This window comes from Berghia stephanieae, chromosome 9 (assembly GCF_034508935.2).
Source record: "Berghia stephanieae isolate SIO BIC M18660-M18661 chromosome 9, UCSD_Bste_1.3, whole genome shotgun sequence".
Classification (NCBI taxonomy): Eukaryota; Metazoa; Mollusca; class Gastropoda; order Nudibranchia; family Aeolidiidae; genus Berghia; species Berghia stephanieae.
Genome location: NC_088368.1, coordinates 2,188,685 through 2,209,491, shown reverse-complemented (window position 1 = coordinate 2,209,491; position 20,807 = coordinate 2,188,685). Strand labels below are relative to the sequence as shown.

General features: G+C 38.7%; 1 protein-coding gene across 2 annotated transcripts in view; it reads right to left on the bottom strand.

The window, feature by feature from the left end:
- LOC144979476 (uncharacterized) overlaps positions 1 to 20,807 on the bottom strand; it is a 64,951-nt gene that overhangs the window by 22,208 nt on the left and 21,936 nt on the right. The window contains exons 10-11 of one of the 2 annotated variants that reach the window (XM_078926149.1): positions 18,284 to 19,236; positions 10,174 to 11,060 (exon numbers count right to left, since the gene is read on the bottom strand). In XM_078926149.1, coding sequence (XP_078782275.1) covers positions 10,512 to 11,060; positions 18,284 to 19,236 — 1,502 coding nt within the window. In that variant the 3' untranslated portion in view covers positions 10,174 to 10,511. Of the gene's footprint in view, positions 1 to 10,173; positions 11,061 to 18,283; positions 19,237 to 20,807 lie in introns of those variants that run through there. The other variant, XM_078926148.1, reaches the window with a different exon arrangement.

The window sequence follows — 20,807 nt, the reverse complement described above, 5'->3', positions numbered from 1 at the left end:
CTGGCTGCTATACTTCTGTATAATATATCAATAATATAAGGACTGTCGGAGGAGAATGGCATTTTATTGTATAGTATTAACCATTTAAGGGTGGCGTGTATCATTTGCTGCAATTGCTATATCCACTGACTATACTATACATAGCATTGTGTTTCCCTCTTTCAACAGAGGCTTATCCATATGAGTCACATCAAGAAAGATGATTTCAAATAGGCATTGACAGCACTGCAATCATCCTCGTGGACCTAAAACTTTTGACTCAATCAACTTTGCATCTTTGGCTGAGCAGCAGGACTCGTAAAAGTTGATGACTTGTAAGATGCAAAATATCTCTTATCTCTGTGTGTGTGTGTGTGTCTGTCTGAATCGATTACATCTTTGGGAATCCAGTATAGGGGGAACATCACAGGAATGGCAATTATTATCTAAATGTACGGGGTTTCCCTGAGGTTGTCAACACGACATGAATGCTTTTACTTTATCCTACTTTTGTCAACACCTAACCAATCAGAACGGAGATTTTCAATTGATTTTGAATTGAAAGCATTTTGGTTGAATGGCAAAAGACAAAAGAAAGTGGTAAAAACAAACATGTCTTTGGTGGAATGTATTTGAAGATGTCCTCATACATTTCCATTGTTTGTTGTATAATGATGAGAAATAGATTGTGAGGAGAAGGGCCAGATGTAAACAGAGAATTATTGCAGTGTCCGAGACAAACTTGGGGTCCAACTGGTTGAGAGAGAGAGAGAGAGAGAGAGAGAGAGAGAGAGAGAGAGAGAGAGAGAGAGAGAGAGAGAGAGAGGGAGAGAGAGGGAGAGAGAGAGAGAGGGAGAGAGAGAGAGGGAGAGAGAGAGAGGGAGAGAGAGAGGGGGGGGGGGAGATATATATATATCTTTATCCTGTCTTCATCTGGCACTTCTCCATTTACTATATTTCTCACCATTATTGAAATAAGTGCCCGCTCCACACTTTTTTTTGAATTTCATTGTTTGTATATCATCATCCATCCCTTCACCAATGTATTTCATGTTTCTAACCCATTGCCCAATGGCAAGAAAGTCATTGATTCCAACTTGGCTTTTACAGAAGCCCATACCTGCCTACTTGAAAATTTCAAAGTCAGTAAGATACAAAATTCATCAGTCATTAATGGTCAAATTTCAGTAATACTAAAGCAAACAAAATTAATGATAGATACACCCATTTATATATGTAAAATAAACTACCCGATGAGGGCAAAGTTTCCGTGTCGAGTCGATCACGTCACTCGACGCCAGCCGAGGCATTGAGATTTTTTTATGCGGTAAATAATGAAAAAATAAATTATTACTTTTCAATTTAACGTTGCAACCATTTGTATCAGTAATATTTCTTCTATTTCCATAAATCCGTAATTGTCCTTACACTTCTGTAACAATTACGGACGGTCCGTAATAATAGGCAGGTATGGAAGCCATATTTGACCTTGACCCATCAATTGACAAGAAAAGTAAAAATTTTCTAATGATGGGAGAATTAATCCAGACCAAATTTAAGTTACTCGAGTCAATTTTTGTTCTTCATCTGACCTTGAATGAGTGTTGACTCCATCAGTTTTATTTCATCCACATCTGCCACACATAACAATCTTTATTCACTTACAGAAATACTGAAATTTGAAAAAACAAATTACTATCCACCCAAAATACATCATTTCTTTTTCCGATACTGTCATTTTAACATTCTCAAGAAAAGAAGTGCGTACTGAACTTTGCTCTCATATTAATTTTTGAGTAAAAAACCAGAATTTAACAAATCTTTCTTTTTGGAATTTTGGTTATAAAATAAAATTCTGAATTGGGCCGAATAAAACCAATGTCCTTATGGATGAATAACATTAATTTATTTCATTTATTTCAAAAAAAATCTGTGTCAAATTGGTAGCAGTGGCAGGTCTGGAGGATACTGGATACTTTGTCTAAATTGATGGAATGTTGATTTCAAAAACTGATCCAAATGATCCCAGTATAGGAAAAGAGAGGTCTTTTAGATAAACTGTAAAACTGTATATTTAGCTGTTCCATGAATTCTATACAAACTGTTTTTAGAACGTGGGTGCGAGATGTGATGAAAATAAGGCATAGATGAATGAATGAATGAACGAATGAATGAATGAACGAATGAATGTGTTAGTGATTGAAATAGTGGAATGACTAAAATGATGAGATGAATGAAGAAATAGAACACCAGAGGACGAATGGACAACTCAAACGACAACAAACAAACCAATCAAACGACAACAACAAACAAACCAATCAAACGACAACAAACAAACCAATCAAACGACAACAAACAAACCAATACTTCACACAGGAGGAAAAAAAATTCAATCAATCAAGTCAAAAAAAAAAAAAAAAAGATTTTTGGACAATAAATTTTATATTACATATATGATATTTATATATAAAGTCAACCTTTCCATCAACATGAATGTGCTGTAATTTGTCAATGCTGTAAAACCAAAGTAAAACAACAACAATATTTCATCTTATATAATAAGTACATAGAGACGGAAAACTTAAGCATAAAATGACATTTAAAATAGACCAATTCACACAAAAACTGTGAATATTCAATAGAAAGTGATACTGTATACGGGTGCAATCCAATCCAATACAATCCAACCACACACATTTTCTCAACCAGATAAACAATCACACTGAATCATCCATACTTCTGTAGTCCCATGTCTTTATCTAATAATACAAGACAAGGACTGATCTTTTTAGTTCATCTTTCAAACCTGAAAAGGTATTTACGGAAAGTGCTGTACAAAGCTGAAAGAACATCATTCCTCTTCCCCCCCCCCCCCCCTACCTCCCAAAAAGTTTTCCTCAACTAGGAACCAAACATAAAATCTTCTGTTTACCAACATTCAGGTACCTGACTACAGACAGTGATGGATACTGTATGAGTGTTAGTAAAAAAATTATGCCTAAGAGGTGACTTGTACTGTATGAAATGGAAATAAGGTTCTGTATGATCTGCTGTGGGAATAAATGAACCAACTGTGAAGCGCATTGACCATGGTAAATCCCTTGAAAACACCACATAAATGTTCATATCTATTATATATTCCAGCATTCCCTGATGGGGGATTCAACAAAACAACTGACCAATATGAAGGAGTAAAACAGGCTGCACATTCACACAGTGCAAATCATTTTGTATTGAAGTGATCAGTGTGAGGAATTTGCTCAGTTCCTTCAAACAGTCAGAGGACCATTCTCAAACCATCTCATCCTTCATCAAAAATATACTCTCTCTCCCTTCAGAGTCCATCACCATTTATGTTTCGGTTTTTTTTCTTCTCCCAATAAACTTTCACTCCAGCTATTTAATATTAATATAGTGGCCAACTTTTCAAAGAGTTAAAACGGGACACCCTAACGCACAATGCCATCATAACCCAAAACAGCTGTGGGTTTGGACTATTATCAAATAATATAATATACATTTAGAGCCGTCTCTGTTTCTTGCGTTAATTTGCTTGTCAAAAAAGCATAATCCTGGGACACATTTTTGTTCTGTTTTGTTTTTTCTTCAAATTTTTCTCAGATCGGGACAATTTCGATATTATCAGGGCAGTTGGCCGCCAAGCATTAACTCTCTTCTTACCAGCCATTTTAAGGATTTTCCCCAAAACTTTGCACCCAACAAACACAAAATTAGTTTGTTACCACTCAAACGCAATAGCAGTCGCAATAGCAGTAAGTAATTGCGATACAGAATTTCCTTAGCAAAGCATGCTCTATCACGACACACTGTTCATTTTCTTTAAATTTCACGATGTACAAAAGAAATTTGAAAAAGAAAAATGTTGGTTGTTGGTATCGTAACAAATGTGACCATTTTCCTGTAGTTGGTGTGGACGGGGTTAAGTAAATAGTAAGCATCTTTGATTGGAAGTATTATCAACATACAACAAATACCAAAATAAACAACAAAATGTCACAAGTATTATAACTATAACCATAGAATAAAATAAAAAGATAGAAGTAGTGACCCATTGCTTTCATTGTTGTGACATTGTCTGGACGAATCGGCCCAAAATGAAACAAAAGAATTGATTAAGACAAGCAGAAATAAATAACAATGGTCAAAAAGAATTGAAACGTCAAATGTTGCTGCATTCATCGTGTTTCCTTGACAAAGGGGAAACCTGAACAATGCACATTCACATGGTCTGTCTTCATGAATTCCATTGAACCTTCCATTCCATTTCATCATTGATATTTATTTCTTCCAATTATAAGCAACAACATTTGCATTATATCCAGTATTCGTTTAGCAGGGTTGCCAATTCAGAAGGCAAAAATTGACTGAACTTTTAACCAACCACATAGACTGATCCCTTTCTGAGTGATGAACTCCAGTAAAAAGACATTATGTCCTTACGTTTTTCCGTTCAGCAGTTGATTGGAAATACACTGAGGGTTTATAACATACTGAATTCCTTGTTTTGTTTTTTAAATTGAGCCTTTATACAGAGCAATACCCACTAAACGTGCTCAAAGTGCTTTACATAGGGTCTCTGACCAATAGCAACATGTAACAAGTAGAACGAGACATGACGCCTATTAGGCAATAATACAATTTTTTTCCAGACAGAGACAACGCTGTTAACGGTCAGGTACTCATTTTACACCTGATGAGAGAATGTGAGTAAAGAGTCATTTCCAAGGACTCACTATGCGCCGAGCAAGGCTCAAACCCAGGACCTTCCGATCCGAAAAGCGAGTGTCAGTGTCATACCACTAGACCACATAGCCCCACAATTAGATATGAAGAACATTGTATTGCATTTCAGAAACGAAACAAACTCCTTTTAAAGGAGCATTTAATCTAATTTAAACCCAGTTTTATGAGTTAGCTGCTGAGATCAAATTTCAGTATTCATCACGAAACGGAACTTAAACAATTGGTCACGTATCTGATACTGATACAAGAAGAGGGGAAAAAAGAAAGTAAAGAAAGAATAAGACAAACAGATAAATCAAATATTTTACACAACTGAAAATAAAACAATAACATTAAAATGAGATGGTGTTATTTACATAACTTCCAATAAACTGTCATTTACAGCTAATGCCAAGAGTGTGTAAATGACAGCTTTACACTACTAGAATGACATCATCATTGGCACTCTCCATCGAGACAAGCGCCCCTAATTGCATTGAGCACAACAAGCACCACTGTAAAACGTTTAAATTGAATCATTTATCCTTCGACTTCTCCTAACACCATGGACCTGTCTTAACATTATCTTTATATTTGAAGTGAAATTTTTTTATCAAAAGTTGACAAGGGATTCAGTGAAGCCAAAAATATTCCAGAAATAGGTAAAATGAGAAATATGGTCTTAGCCCTTCGATGTAAGACTGACATTCTATTCACGAAGAAAGAAGCCAATACCTTAAAAACAAAAACAAACAAAAATACATGATGGTGTACAAAACTAAAATACTTTCTTGTTGACTAATTCATATTTCGTCGTCCATTTTCAAAAACCTAAAGCTCAAGGAGCTGGAGTTTATTCCAGTTTCACTTGGTTGAGTAAAGCAGACGGAAAGCTCCACTTGTTACTCTTTGGATGGGCCATTTCCTGTCATAAAGTATCTTTATCTTTTTTTGACAGACCCAGCTATCACTGCTGGGAGGACAGTAGGGTCAGAAAAACGCTGGAACTGAATCCAGGACCTTGTTGGTGAGTTCCATGCTCCACTCACTGGACTGTGCGAAAAACATTTCTCACTTAGAATAGTATTGTTAAATTTAAATGACTTCTCCCCACAAATGAAATATATTATACCAACAACATTCGATAACTTTTGGATATTCATGTTTTTCATATAAATTTTAAAATATACAATTTGAGAAAATTCGACAATAAAACCAGATATTCAATGTCCAAATCTGAAAGCCCTGACTTCAACCAATGACAGATAGGATTGCTTCAAACAATGACAGATAGAATGTCTTCCATCAATGATGGATAGAATTGCTTCAAACAATGACAGATAGAATTGCTTCAATCAATGACAGATAGAATTACTTCAAACAATGACAGATAGAATTACTTCAAACAATGACAGATAGAATTACTTCAAACAATGACAGATAGAATTACTTCAAACAATGACGGATAGAATGACTTCTAACAATGACGGATAGAATGACTTCAAACAATGATGGATAGAATGACTTCAAACAATGACGGATAGAATTACTTCAAACAATGATGGATAGAATGACTTCTAACAATGACGGATAGAATGACTTCAAACAATGACGGAGAGAATGACTTCAAACAATGACGGATAGAATGACTTCTAACAATGACGGATAGAATGACTTCAAACAATGACAGATAGAATGACTTCAAACAATGACGGATAGAATGACTTCAAACAATGACAGATAGAATTACTTCAAACAATGACAGATAGAATTACTTCAAACAATGACAGATAGAATGACTTCAAACAATGACAGATAGAATTGCTTCAAACAATGAGGGATAGAACGACTTCAAACAATGACAGGTAGAATGACTTCAAACAATGACAGGTAGAATGACTTCAAACAATGACAGGTAGAATGACTTCAAGCAATAACAAGTAGAATGACTTCAAACAATGACAGGTAGAATTGCTTCAAACAACGAGGACTTCAAACAATGAGGGATAGAATGACTTCAAACAATGATGGATAGAATGACTTCAAACAATGACAGATAGAATTGCTTCAAACAATGACAGATACAATGACTTCAAACAAAGACGGATAGAATTACTGATGGATAGAATTACTTCAAACAATGAGGGATAGAATGACTTCAAACAATGATGGATAGAATGACTTCAAACAATGACAGATAGAATGACTTCAAACAATGACAGATAGAATGACTTCAAACAATGACAGATAGAATGACTTCAAACAATGACAGGTAGAATTACTTCAAACAATGACGGGTAGAATGACTTCAAACAATGACAGATAGAACGACTTCAAACAATGACAGGTAGAATGACTTCAAACAATGACAGGTAGAATTACTTCAAACAATGACAGGTAGAATGACTTCAAGCAATGACAGATAGAATGACTTCAAACAATGACAGGTAGAATTGCTTCAAACAATGAGGGAGAGAATGACTTCAAACAATGACGGATAGAATGACTTCAAACAATGACGGATAGAATGACTTCAAACAATGACGGATAGAATTACTGATGGATAGAATGACTTCAAACAATGACGGATAGAATGACTTCAAACAATGACAGGTAGAATTGCTTCAAACAATGATGGATAGAATGACTTCAAACAATGACGGATAGAATGACTTCAAACAATGACGGATACAATGACTTCAAACAATGACGGATAGAATTACTGATGGATAGAATGACTTCAAACAATGATGGATAGAATTACTTCAAACAATGACGGATAGAATGACTTCAAACAATGACGGATAGAATGACTTCAAACAATGATGGATAGAATGACTTCAAACAATGACGGATAGAATGACTTCAAACAATGACGGATAGAATGACTTCAAACAATGACGGATAGAATGACTTCAAACAATGACGGATAGAATGACTTCTAACAATGAGGGAAAGAATGATAGGGACAGAATGACCAGACAAAAGAATTGTCCTCACTGACATTCTTGAATGTGTTTCTCTATCAATTCCAACCACGAAATGAAAACACCCACATATCATCGATCACAAAGACAAACAACACCACTAGAACAACTGACAATCATAGTACAGTGCGAGCCAACGATGGAGAGACCCAACCATTTTGTGACTTCAATTATCCATATACACAGTCCCAGAAAATAGCAAATTTTTTTCCTTCATATTTTCTACCAAAAAATAATAATAATAAAAGTTCTTAAAACTTTACTTTTGATTTCCAGAAGCGAAATACAAATGCTAAGTTACCAACAAATCTGTAGCACAAAGACATAATTAATCATTTCAGACAAAAAATGTCAAGAGAACTATCCATAGGTTACAATGACATTCAACTAGTCAATTAAGAGGCCAAAGGATTTAGTGTTTTAGACAGATTGGGGTCCAGAAATATTAATTCATCAACAATTAAAGTAAAAAATTTCTGGTCCATAAAAAAAAGATGAATTTTGTCAGCTTGTGTCAGACTTGTAATAATTTTAGGGATGGATCAGGCTGGCAGCAGATGGCTAGAGAATCTCAATATCCATTGACAACTCAAAATCTCTTCTACGACTCCAAATTCAATAAAAGCCATTCTTGGGTGTGTCAGAATACCCAGTAACAAAACTCCATTCAAAAAGCTGAAACCACTTTTGATCAATTTTATTTACACCTGTTTTCTGTCAACATTCTCATCTTTGAATATTTTAGACAAAATATTTCACAATTTCATTTTGGTTAGCAAGTCTAAGAGATATTCGACCATTGATTTATTCAGACCAAATCATATGATAAAATCTCAATAGATATTAAAAGATCAAAAACTTGAAATATCTTGACTAGTTCCTTTAGCCGGCTTGCACTGTACTACTGGAAACAACAATAAAAATAGTGGATGACTCTTCATTTCACCCTTGGACAGTGACACTGAATTTCTTCTGTCAATTCAAATTGAAAAGTTTCACCGATAGATAAGAAATAACAAGACTCAGACTGAAATGAAGACAGTGTCGAATCACTGCCATTGCTCTCTTGGTGAAAACTTTCAAGGTCTGATTCAAACTAGAGCAAAATTAAATGCCACCTGTAAAAGCTTAAATGACTTGAAGATCATGAAATGCGTCAATGCCATTCATCAAAGACTTTTGATGTCTCATCTGATCATAGATGAAATATTTCTTAAAACATCACAGCAGCTAAGTTACTAATATAGCAACTCAAACATGACCAGCATAGGCAGTTTACGACCAAAGTCTGCCTCAAAAATAACTGTTCCTTTCCACTACACCAAAGTCTGCCTCAAAAATAACTGTTCCTTTCCACTACACCAAAGTCTGCCTCAAAAATAACTGTTCCTTTCCACTACACCAAAGTCTGCCTCAAAAATAACTGTTCCTTTCCACGACACCAAATCAGGGGAGGAAATGATGTGTTCAGGTCTCCATGTCATAATTGGTATCACAAGCCCCTTTGACTTTGAGCTCATCACCACAACATCCATCATGAAACAATCATTCAATATACGTGTCAGATCTGAATCGTGTTAAGCGCTCTGGTGAATATTTCTGTATTTTCTATATGGGTCATTTCTGGTGGCAATGCATGCCATGCCCTATTCTTTCTCAGAGAAAAATGAATTAATATTTGTTTGTCGCAAAAACGTCACCAAATTTGGAAAATTGTCCCATTATCAAATCGGTTCTTGAACACATTTCTCATCATATCAGCTATGATTCTCCTTTTTACCATCTATGTTGATGAATTACAAAGTCAATTCTATGTGTCAACTGCCTCTTTTTTGTCCAGCACTGGACAACAGTCGCTCTCCTTTCTCCTTCCCTTAACTTGAATAAATACTGGCTATATTAGCAATTAGGTTAAAATATCAAAAACTTTCTGGCAAATATTTTTTCCCCTCTCCAACAATTATCATCTCGATGGTTGTTCCCCCAAAATTTAAATAATTTCCTATGAATATCTCAAAATGTTGACATCCTTTTCAGCTGGTGTAACAGATGAAAACTGGGATCGACCAAGCAAACTTTCAGGCATGAAAGTTGAAATATTTTCAATTTAAACGGAAGGAAAAGTTATTTCTGAGGTAGACTTTGTACACACAAATGCCTATTTCTGAATGGAAAACTCAGACCACTGTCACAAAACAGAATGATTTGTTTTTAGGTTACTCTGATTTGGAGACAAAAACTTCAGCTGAAAACCAATTCCTATCCAGACAAAACCACCATGATAGATCATTTTGCAAGGCACACAAAATCTAACAAACATAAACAACAAACAAAAAGGATAGAAATAGTCTGTGGGACGATTTTATTGAAATTCCTGATTTTTGTTTTTTAAAGAAAGATTTTGTACGGATGTTTTTTTAAGGACTTGCCGGAGGTGGATTTGTGTTAGTAAACGACCAACTATAAGGATTTAACTCCATGTTTCTATCTATTGTCATTTCAAAATGATGTACATTCCAATCTGAACACAGATCAAATGAAGGCTAATAAATAAAAAAAACATTTAGCCCATGCCTTTAAAATGCTAATCCGAAACATTTGAATCTGAAAAGAGGGGAGGGAGGGAAGGGATTTGAACCACCAAATCAATTCTTTAAAATTGTCAGTTCAAATCTAACTATTATAAGTGCATGTGGCAGGCATAAATTCTACACGTTCCATAGTGTTTCACAAGGAACATTTCTTTAGGTTAACTTAAACAAATGAAAGAATGAAAGCAATTCATTGGCCGATGATCCACTTCTACTGGGCTTGAGTCTCCTCCCCTTTATCCTCCACTGCTGGTACTGGCGTCGTCTGCATTGTCAACTTTTCTGCAGTACCGTCTTCACTCTTCAAATTGGTCACCTCAGTCAGAGCTATACCATTGTCTGGTATAGAAATGTTTGAGTCCACTATCACAGTGTCTGAAAGATTTGGCAACTCTGCTGGTAAAACAGTTACAACTTCACTTGGCTCTAAGATAACAGTTTCAGGCACCTCACCATATCCCGCTGAAGTCCACATCACTAAATTTGTGGCAGTAGCACTAGCAGGGTTGGCAGGTGCTTGAATGTATGGCAACAATGGCGTTGGCACGTATTGGACTAGAGGCTGATAAGGAGTCATGACACTAGCTGAAGGCTGTAGTTGATGTAAAGGAGGAAGAGGATGAAGATGTTGTTGTTGCTGTTGTTGATGATGTGGATGGTAATAACCTGCTATTCCAAAGGGAGGAGGAGGAGGAGGTTGTGGAAGAATAATGGGCTCCTGGGTGGAAGCATCAACAAGTACAGCTGGAATGACTGGGTTCTGCAAACACGAAAGTTGTTTATGACTCATCCAAGTAAAGTTATCGGTGTGATCCATCTCCCCCAAGCTGTATTAAGTCAGAAAAATACTAACGAAAGAGTGAAAATGGAAAGGCTTCGTATGGGAACAAAACAGACAATGGACGTTTCGGGTACAAACCCTTCGTCAGCACAACAATACATAAATAAACGTGGAAAACAAATAAAATATAATGAAACAAGCAACTCTTGCGCTCTTCCTTACGGGACATTCGTACGTTTCTTTCCTCTTTCCCTATTCACCTATCTCAAGTAGGCTACACTCTCGCCCATGCCACCCTCTATAAAACTCGAGCTAGCAGCCACTTGAATTTCTTAATGTACTGCCTTAGGAAACGCACGGCCCCTAAAGGATTCGTTTCACATTTCCACCCTTCTTTAGGCTCTCTAACCTCATCCCAGTTCTCCCAGTTTCTGGAATTAGAATCCAAGTGTGCCATGCAACGACTTAGACTTACTACAGACATCCTTCGCAAACAGATATCCAAATTAACACACACCATCGACACATCCTCCACATGCTTGAGGCATCGTACTTATCATAATCATTTACTTTACAAAGCCATTAGGTTATTCATACATTTATGTAATCAACATTACCATGCATGCTTAAATTATGTCAAAACCAGTAAATTAGATGCTCTCTTTCCTAACAGAATTACACATCTTGACGATAACCTCCCTTCCCATTCGGCAACACTCCCATCGGTGGATTCACCCATTGAACCTTCCTCTGGCCCCACTGCTCTTAATGGCACCCATAACCAGCCAGTCACCATTGGTGGTTTGGGAGTCCCTCCAACAGCCGGGGACCAGTCTGGAAGCGATCAATTCACCCCACCCACCAGCGAACCCACCCACGTGATGGATAATGTTGGAGCTATCCCCCCCAGTAGGAAACACAACAACCACCGGCTGGTGGTTTCTGTCCCCCCGACCATCCAGTTGAGCAGTGCAGAGGAATCGGTCTTAAGGAAAGGTCTCAAGTTCATCCCACTGCGAAGAACGTCCGACCAGTCCCGCATTGAGTCGGATGTACGTCGCTTCATGCGTATTTTACGCTTGAAGTATCACTTCAAAGATGATGAACGTGACCATGACTATGACCATGACCCTGATGATCCGTTTGCCGCTTTCTCACGACGTAAAAGAAACTGGACTCCTAGTCCTGGCAAGTCCCCTACACTCGACCTGTTTATCCAGACTTGTCTTAGACAGATAGAGGCACTACGACCCACACCTATCAAGACGTCTAACCTCACCCGTCTTGAATGGGCTGCCGTACGATCACTTAGATCACGTCGTGATATAGTGATCAAAGCGGCTGATAAAGGAGGGGCCGTAGTTGTTTGGGACGCTGAGCTCTATAGAGCTGAGGGCCACAGGCAATTGAGTGACCAGATATTTTATGAGAAAGTGACTTCGGACCCAACACTTGCTAACAACACCAGAGTCCACCAGACAATCCAGTCTTTGATATCGCAGGGAGAATTACCTAGTAGAGCAGAGGTCCTTAAACACGACCCCAGCGACCTAGGTAATCCATGTTTTTACATGCTCCCTAAGATACACAAGATCCGGGAATTGTCTGACACTCCACCTGGAAGGCCGATTGTGTCGGCTATCTCGTGCCCCACTGAGAAGGTATCGCAGTTCCTCGATGCGGTATTTCAACGTATAGTTCCCACCCTGCCATCGTATATCAAGGACACTAACCATGCTCTTGGTGTCATTGACGAAATTCGATTCCAGGATGAACGTCCACGGCTAATTTTCACCATGGATGTGAAGGCACTGTACACATCCATACCGCATCCTGACGGACTGCGTGCCATCAGGCATTTCGTCGACCGCCATCCATTACCAGGGATTTCCAGCAACAGCATTGTGAGGCTCACCGAACTTGTGCTCACACTCAACACTTTTGAGTTCAATGATGTATTTTTCCATCAGATCTCAGGTGTTGCGATGGGCACCAAGATGGGTCCCTCATATGCTAACCTCTTCATGGGCTACATTGAGGAAACCTTCTTCCATCAGTACAGTGGACCTGCCCCCGAGCTGTTCAAAAGGTACATTGACGACTGTTTCGGCATTACGTCATTGACCCACAGCCAGTTGAAAGGGTTCATCCTAGCGATGGACTCCTTCCACCCGTCCATAGAGTACACTTATGAGATTTCAACCTCTGAGGTGAACTTTTTGGACATCAAGGCTGTATTGACCAGCACGGAGTACGGACCACTGTACACTACAAGGAAACGGACAGTCACAGCTACCTGCTCTATCGGTCATCCCATCCGGTGAAGTGCAAAGACTCCATCCCATTCAGTCAGATACTCCGCTTGCGGAGACTCTGTCTGGAAGATGATGAATTTGCGCTTCAACGTGATCGCATGCTCGATTTTTTTAGGGCACGGGAATATCCCGAAAGGGTTTTGCTTAAGGCTGTCCGGAAAGCCAGCCTCGTGTCGAGAGAAGCAGCAATGAGGCCTCGCAATGCCAGGAAGCAGGAGACACAGCGTCCCATTTTAGTCCTCACGCATCACCCCCATGCCGATCAAGTGAGGAACATCCTATTGCAGAACTATGGGATCCTCCAGGCGGGCGAAGACACCCACAGAGTTTTCTCAGAACCCCCGTTGGTAGCATATCGACGGGATCGTAACCTGAGGGATCTCCTTGTCAGAAGCCGCCTGGAACCCATACCTAGGGATGGACCTAAAGCCAGATTGTGTATGCGACCCCGATGCAAGACTTGTGGGCACCTGTGGGAGTATGACAGAGTCAGCTTTCCAGACAAGATTTGGGACATCAGGCGGCCGTTTACTTGCACTGACCGTAATCTAGTCTATGCGATTACGTGCTCCCTGTGTGGGATTGCTTACGTTGGTGAGACCGGAAAGAGGCTGGGTGACAGATTCGTGCAGCACTTGCGTGACATATCGAACTGTGCAGACACAGCAGTGGCCAGACACTTCAATCTGCCAGACCACTGCGATGTACAGTGTGTGCGTGTGTGTGTGCTCAGTTTTTGCCATTCGGACACTTCCGCCCGTCGACGTAGGGAAACTCACCTGATCAAGTTGTTGGGAACGCTGACTCCACGCGGACTCAACACCAGGATTGACCACCACTAGATGTCAACGTCACCCATATTCATCACCACTGCTGCTCTCACTTCTGCCACTACAGCTACTGCTGCTGCTACTACTACTACTTCTACTACTTCTACTACTACTACTACTTCTACTACTACTACTACTACTACTACTACTACTACTACTACTACTACTACTACTACTACTATTACTACTACTGCCTACTACTACTACTACTACTACTGCTACTACTACTACTACTACTACTACTACTACTACTACTACTACTACTACTACTAAATACTACTACCACTACTACTAACTACTACTCACTACTACTACCTCACTACTAATACTACTACTACTACTACTACTATTATCATACTACTAACTATCAACTCTACTACCTACTACTACTACTATCTATCTACTATTATCCACCGATTCATATCATCTACCTTCTACTCTCTCTCATGTGTCCAATCATCCACTTTTTCATCCATTAATACATTATAACCCAGCTATCATCGGCTTTACTCGCCTCTCTCACCTCTCCATCCATCCCTTTCTCTCTCCTCTCTCCTCCATACTCCACTTCCTCCTCTCTCTACTCCCTCTCTCACTCTCCCTCTCACCTTTCTCTCTCTCTCTCTTCTCTCTTCTCTCTCTTCCTCTCTCTCCTCTCTTCTCTCCTCCCCTCCCTCTCTCTCTCTTCTGATTCCCCTTCTTCTTGTCTCCCCCCCCCCTCCCCTCATCCCCCCGTCCGCCTCAAACCAAACCCCCCCCCCCCCCCCCCCTTTTTTTTTTTTTTTTTTTTTTTTTTTTTTTTTTTTTGTTTTTTTTTTTTTTTTTTTTTTTTTTTTTTTTACTATCGCATCGTTCCTTCGCGAAGATTCGACCTTCGCTCATCCAGCAAACCCCCCCCCCCCCCCACCTCCGCCGTGACCCTTTCACCTCGCCCCCTCCACCCCCCCCCCCCCCCTACTGTTCCTACTACTACTACTACTACTACTACTACTACTACTACTACTACTACTACTACTACTACTACTAACTACACTACTACTACTACTACTACAACTACAACTACTACTACTACTACTACTACTACTACTACTACTACTGCTACTACTACCAATATGTCTTTTATCTTCCATTATAGTCTGGAAAGTTCTGTTCCCTGACGCTGACCTTTGCTTATCAATTAGATCACCCCCCTGGGGCACCCTATCCTCTACCCACGCCACGCTAACATTTCATTCATACTGCAACCACCATTGAGTACAGACGATACAAGTTATTTTTCATTATATTTTATTTGTTTTCCACGTTTATTTATGTATTGTTGTGCTGACGAAGGGTTTGTACCCGAAACGTCCATTGTCTGTTTTGTTCCCATACGAAGCCTTTCCATTTTCACTCTTTCGTTAGTATTTTACGATCACCGGCTTCAGGCAGCCCTTACCGTTTTCTACTAAGTCAGAAAAAGGAATTTTATTTTCTACAAATTTCACGCTCCGATTATCAAGTTGATAAATAACAATTTAACATTTTCATAAAATCCACGTGTCCATTTGAATGAAGATAAATCATGGTGATACCACTTAAATCCAATTGAATGGAATTCTTTTGCATTTTTTTTTTCAAACTGCTCCCAGTCTTTAAAAACTCCCCACTCATTACCAGTCAATCTCCCAACTTAATACTGCTTAAGAGGTATGGATCACAACACTTCATACAAATTCCATTATTTTGAATTAATAACTTGCAAAAAAATGACACTGTCAATTTTGAAGAACATGTCAGAGTTCTTGCATGGACATTTTTTTTTTTTGGTCTTTTTTTTTTTTTTGAATGAACCAAATTACAATTGAATGATCTAAGTTCAATTGAGTTGTGGAAGAGAGCTTCTGTCTATAACAATAACCTCCGGTTCCGTGTTGTGAGAAATATAAATAAGCACAGGAGCCAGCAGCTCATCTCCAAAATCAAACTAGCAGCAAGCCTTGGGCAGAGTAATCCAAAAACCATGTAGACTAATCTCACACTTATTATCTCCCATACAGATCAAATGAAAGCCCAAAGACCTACAGGCCATCATGTACAAGTTTAACATGACTGGCAATCTGGCATCCATGCATTAGACATCTATGGTTGATCCCATTTCATTTCATCTAGTTGGAAATATTTACTATTTATTCTTTCTATTTCGCAATCCTTCTTTAGTTACTTTTTTGTTATCAACCAACCCAAAACAATAATATTTTAGTTGTACTGTTTCTACTGATATTGATACTAAAAAAAATATAAGATAAAAAAAAGAGAGAGGACGAACTACAGGAAAGATTCTTTTATCCATAAATAGATAACCTCCTGTGGTGGTCATTTCCTTCAAATTAATGATTTTTTTAAAAATGTGACACCTGAAAGCCAAATCCTGATAAGCAAAATCGCTCTGATTTTACCACAATAAGGAATTCACACTCTCAATCAGCAAAGGTGTCCATGATGATATTGATGGTTGGTTGGAGTTTGGATGATACGAATATAGAAAGTGTCATGTGATCAATGATAAAGGATGATGGTATAATAACAAGGATGGCGATAATCATAGTGTGAAGGATGAGTTGGCGAATCAATGATATGATGTAAAGGTGGCTGCTTCTTATGGTTCACACTATTATGTTATGACGATCGACCCAATCAGCAAAGTGATGTAAAGGTGAACATGGATTCGTGAAAAGGTAAAAGGGACATGACCAAAGGATGGATGGATGGAATGATGGATGGATTGATGGATGGATTGATGGATGGATGGATGAATGGATGGATGGATGGATGGATGGATGGATGGATGGATGGATGGATGGATGGATGGATGGATGGATTGATGATGGATTGATGGATGGATAGATGGATGGATGGATTGATGGATGGATAGATGGATGGATGGATGGATGGATGGATGGATGGATGGATCGATGGATGGATGGACCAACAGATGGATGGATGGATTGATGGATGGATGGATGGATGGATGGATTGATGGATGGATGGATGGATGGATGGATGGATGGATCGATGGATGGATGGACCAACAGATGGATGGATGGAAGGATGGATGGATGGATTGATGGATGGATGGATCAATGGATGGACGGACCAACAGATGGATGGATGGATCAATGGATGGATGAACCAATAGTGCATGTCGGACAAACCATGGGATAAAAAATACTGTCCGATTTTGTCTAATTATTCTGCATGAAAAAAAAAGGGAAAGTGATGGAGTAAAAATGTCAAACTGGGTGGATGATAGGAAATATGGTGAATATTTAAATACGGACATCACTGTTAGATGTGCGGCCAATGGAATAAGATGAATACAAGTGAGAGGGTTTAGTAAATTGATGTCAAGTAAAGTACACATAATATAGGATGAATTCCCTGTCAAATGTTACACGTTTATCATCAAGAGGGATGCATACACACATCATTCATTGACCAGTTGGTATTTTCAACGACAATATTGAAGCAAGTAATGATTTATTCTGGAGTGAGAAAGTCTGCAAACCCTACCTGCTGGAAATCCACCTTCAAATGGAACAATAACGGCTTACCACCAGTTGTATGCACATTAATCATTTGTTATCATTATTATTATTATTAATACATACAAATATGCTAAAACATTAAATGTATGATTAAGCAAAAAGTAAAACGTTATTGCCTCTAAGCATTGAAGAACTAAGCGTTGGAAGACAAATATGATGGCAATGATATCGAGCTCTAAATTGAAATCAATTCGACTAATGACAAATGAATAGCTTTAAATGCAATTGAATTGAATGCCCTGATGGAATTTTGTTGTTTTTCTCCATGCAATGCTACAAGGATCTTGATCTTCACTATTTGAGATGTTAAAAGTCTTAACTTCAGGAGAACCAAAAGAAAGAAAAAATTGTTGTCATCAATTATTTATCTTTGTCTTTAACTTCTGTTGAGTTAAACGAAATGATTATTTTTTTAACACTGAATTCCTTATCCTATGTATAAACTATAACCAATGCAACTATAATTATACCTGTGGGGTTGACAGCAACTGATGATGATGATGATGCAGGCCATTGCCACTCTCTGTCAAGGACTGCAATGCACCGTCAGGTCCTCCAGAGGAATGAGTTGCCATCCTTGTGGCTAAGTGTTGTTGCTGTTGCTGATGATGATGATGTGGCTGATAATGGTGCTGTTGCTGCTGCTGATGATGATGATGATCCTGATCGCTACTCATCCTCAGAGCAGAAGCAGTGGTAGATGTAGTACAAGTGGTCATGATGGTGGAAGAAGTCGAGGCAAAAAGAGATGCAGAAGAACTACTAGTTACCCTTTCTGCTTCTAAGGTAGGGACAAAACTGAGATCACTGGAGCTATCTTTCTCCCCTCCACCAAAATGGTGCTGTGGCCGTTCTACACAATATCTTCCATTATCTCCTCTGGCCGTGGCTGTGTTATTGTAAGAGGAATTTATACCCTGGTCTTGTCCAATGCTGCTCATGGTGACAACGGTAGCAGGAGATGAATACGATAAAGTCGATGATGATACTGAAGACGATGAGAAGTTTTCAGTGTTACCGCTGGTATGAGTCGGATAACGAATATTATGTTGATGATTGTGAGAGATGCTTGTTGTCGGTGTGGAGGTCAGGGAATGATGAAGATGATGATGGTGATGATGAAGATGCCCGTGAGGAGGAGTTTGTTGAGATTGCAGAGGCAGGGGGAGCTGTTGTGGCTGTTGTCCAATGATGTGGGGATGGCCGTGTGGTCGAACTGTTTGTTGTTGGGGGCCAGAGTAGGATGGGTAGTGGGTCAATGGTGATGGGGGGGACACAGCTCTAGGGAGAAGATAACCTCGTTCCTGAGGCATGAAAGACTGGGGATGATGGGGAGGATGGAGAGGAGGAGGAGGGCCTCTCATGTTGTGAGGGTGGAAACTTGTTTGAAGTCCTGATTGAGGTAAAAAGTTGACACTTGGAGCTGATGAATGAATGAAAAAAACACACAAAAGAAAGTGTATTAATCTGATGCTACCGTGTCAGAGAGAAAATACACCTGGCCTTATCAATATGTGGTCTAGTGGTATGACACTCGTTTTAGGATTGGAAGGTCCTGGGTTCGAGCCTCGCTCGGCGCATAGTTAAGTCCTTGGAGAAGGCTCTTTACTCACATTCTCTCACTGTGCTCAGGTATAAAATGAGTACCTGGCCGTTAACAGCGTTGTCTCTGACCAAAAAAAAATTGTAATATCGCCTAACAGGTGTGATGTCCCGTCCTAAATGTTAAATGTTGCCGTTGGCCAGGGACCCATTGTAAAGCACTTTGAGCACATTTAGCGGATATTGTGCTGTATAAAAATCTCAAAATAGCTCAATCATTAAATCTTACAGGTGTTGGAATTTGTGGTAAAATTAAATTCATGAAATGTTGGTGACATTGGGAGCTCAGGGGTAATCTCAACTTGTAACCAAATCAAGCAATAGTCAGTACGATCAATGACTGGATGGATGACGATGAGCACAAAATTCTAGTCCAAAGTTTTGTCCTCAGGTAAGGCACTTTTGACAAGTCTTACTCAACACAAGATGACTATCAATTATTTTCCCACATTAAAAAAAATGACAAGAGGGCATATCAGCTGAAGGGATAGAGCCTATAAAATTATGAGATCTTAGGGAAAAAAATTTTTTTTTTTTTTAAACACATCAAAAATAAGTCAAACTGAGTACAGGGTTCCCACAGCCTCAGCAGAAAAAAATTCCAGACCTTTTCCCAACCCATCTCCTGACCAATAAACTCCACAAAAGGAGGAAAAAAGACTATCAGATTTTGTAAGGATGTCAGAGGTCATATAAATAGTAAGCAGGGTGTCCAGCTAAATCTCGGAATGAAAAATCCTACCTTTAGAAGAAAAATCCTACCTAGCAATTAAAGAACAAAACATAACATGAAGTCGTCTGAATACATAAAAAATGCACCATTTGGAAATCATCATAGTGACTTTCATTGAAAATCGCAATGTATAAACGTCAGCCTTTTTAATTACTACTACTTGCACTAACTTTTTTCTAATCCATATCTACAATAATTTATTTATTAATGTACAGTTGGTGTTTTTGAAAGCTTTTTGGATGTCTTTTACACTGAATTGTTTGAGGTCAATAAAGTCATGTCGTCTGCATATATGCAATTTCCATGGGGAGTTTGGGGGAGTTTGTTTTCAAAACGTGATTGGGCCGATGGTACAGATTTACATACATCTTTAAAAGCATTTTCTAGGTAAATGATAAGTAAAACAAGGGTCAAGCTGTCTCCTTGTGGTGTACCGATGTTGCCAAGGAATTATTTATCCTCTGAGGCATCGATTATCTTGGTCGTTATCTAGATTTCACTTATAAGGAATAAGCTAAAATTAAAATAAACACTAAAATCAATTTATACAAAACCCTTGTAAAATCTGTGCTTATATATAGCTGTGGAAAATGGGCATTGACCGGAACTGAAGAGCAAAGATATAGACAGATTCCATAGAAAAAAACTGAAAAGAGTTC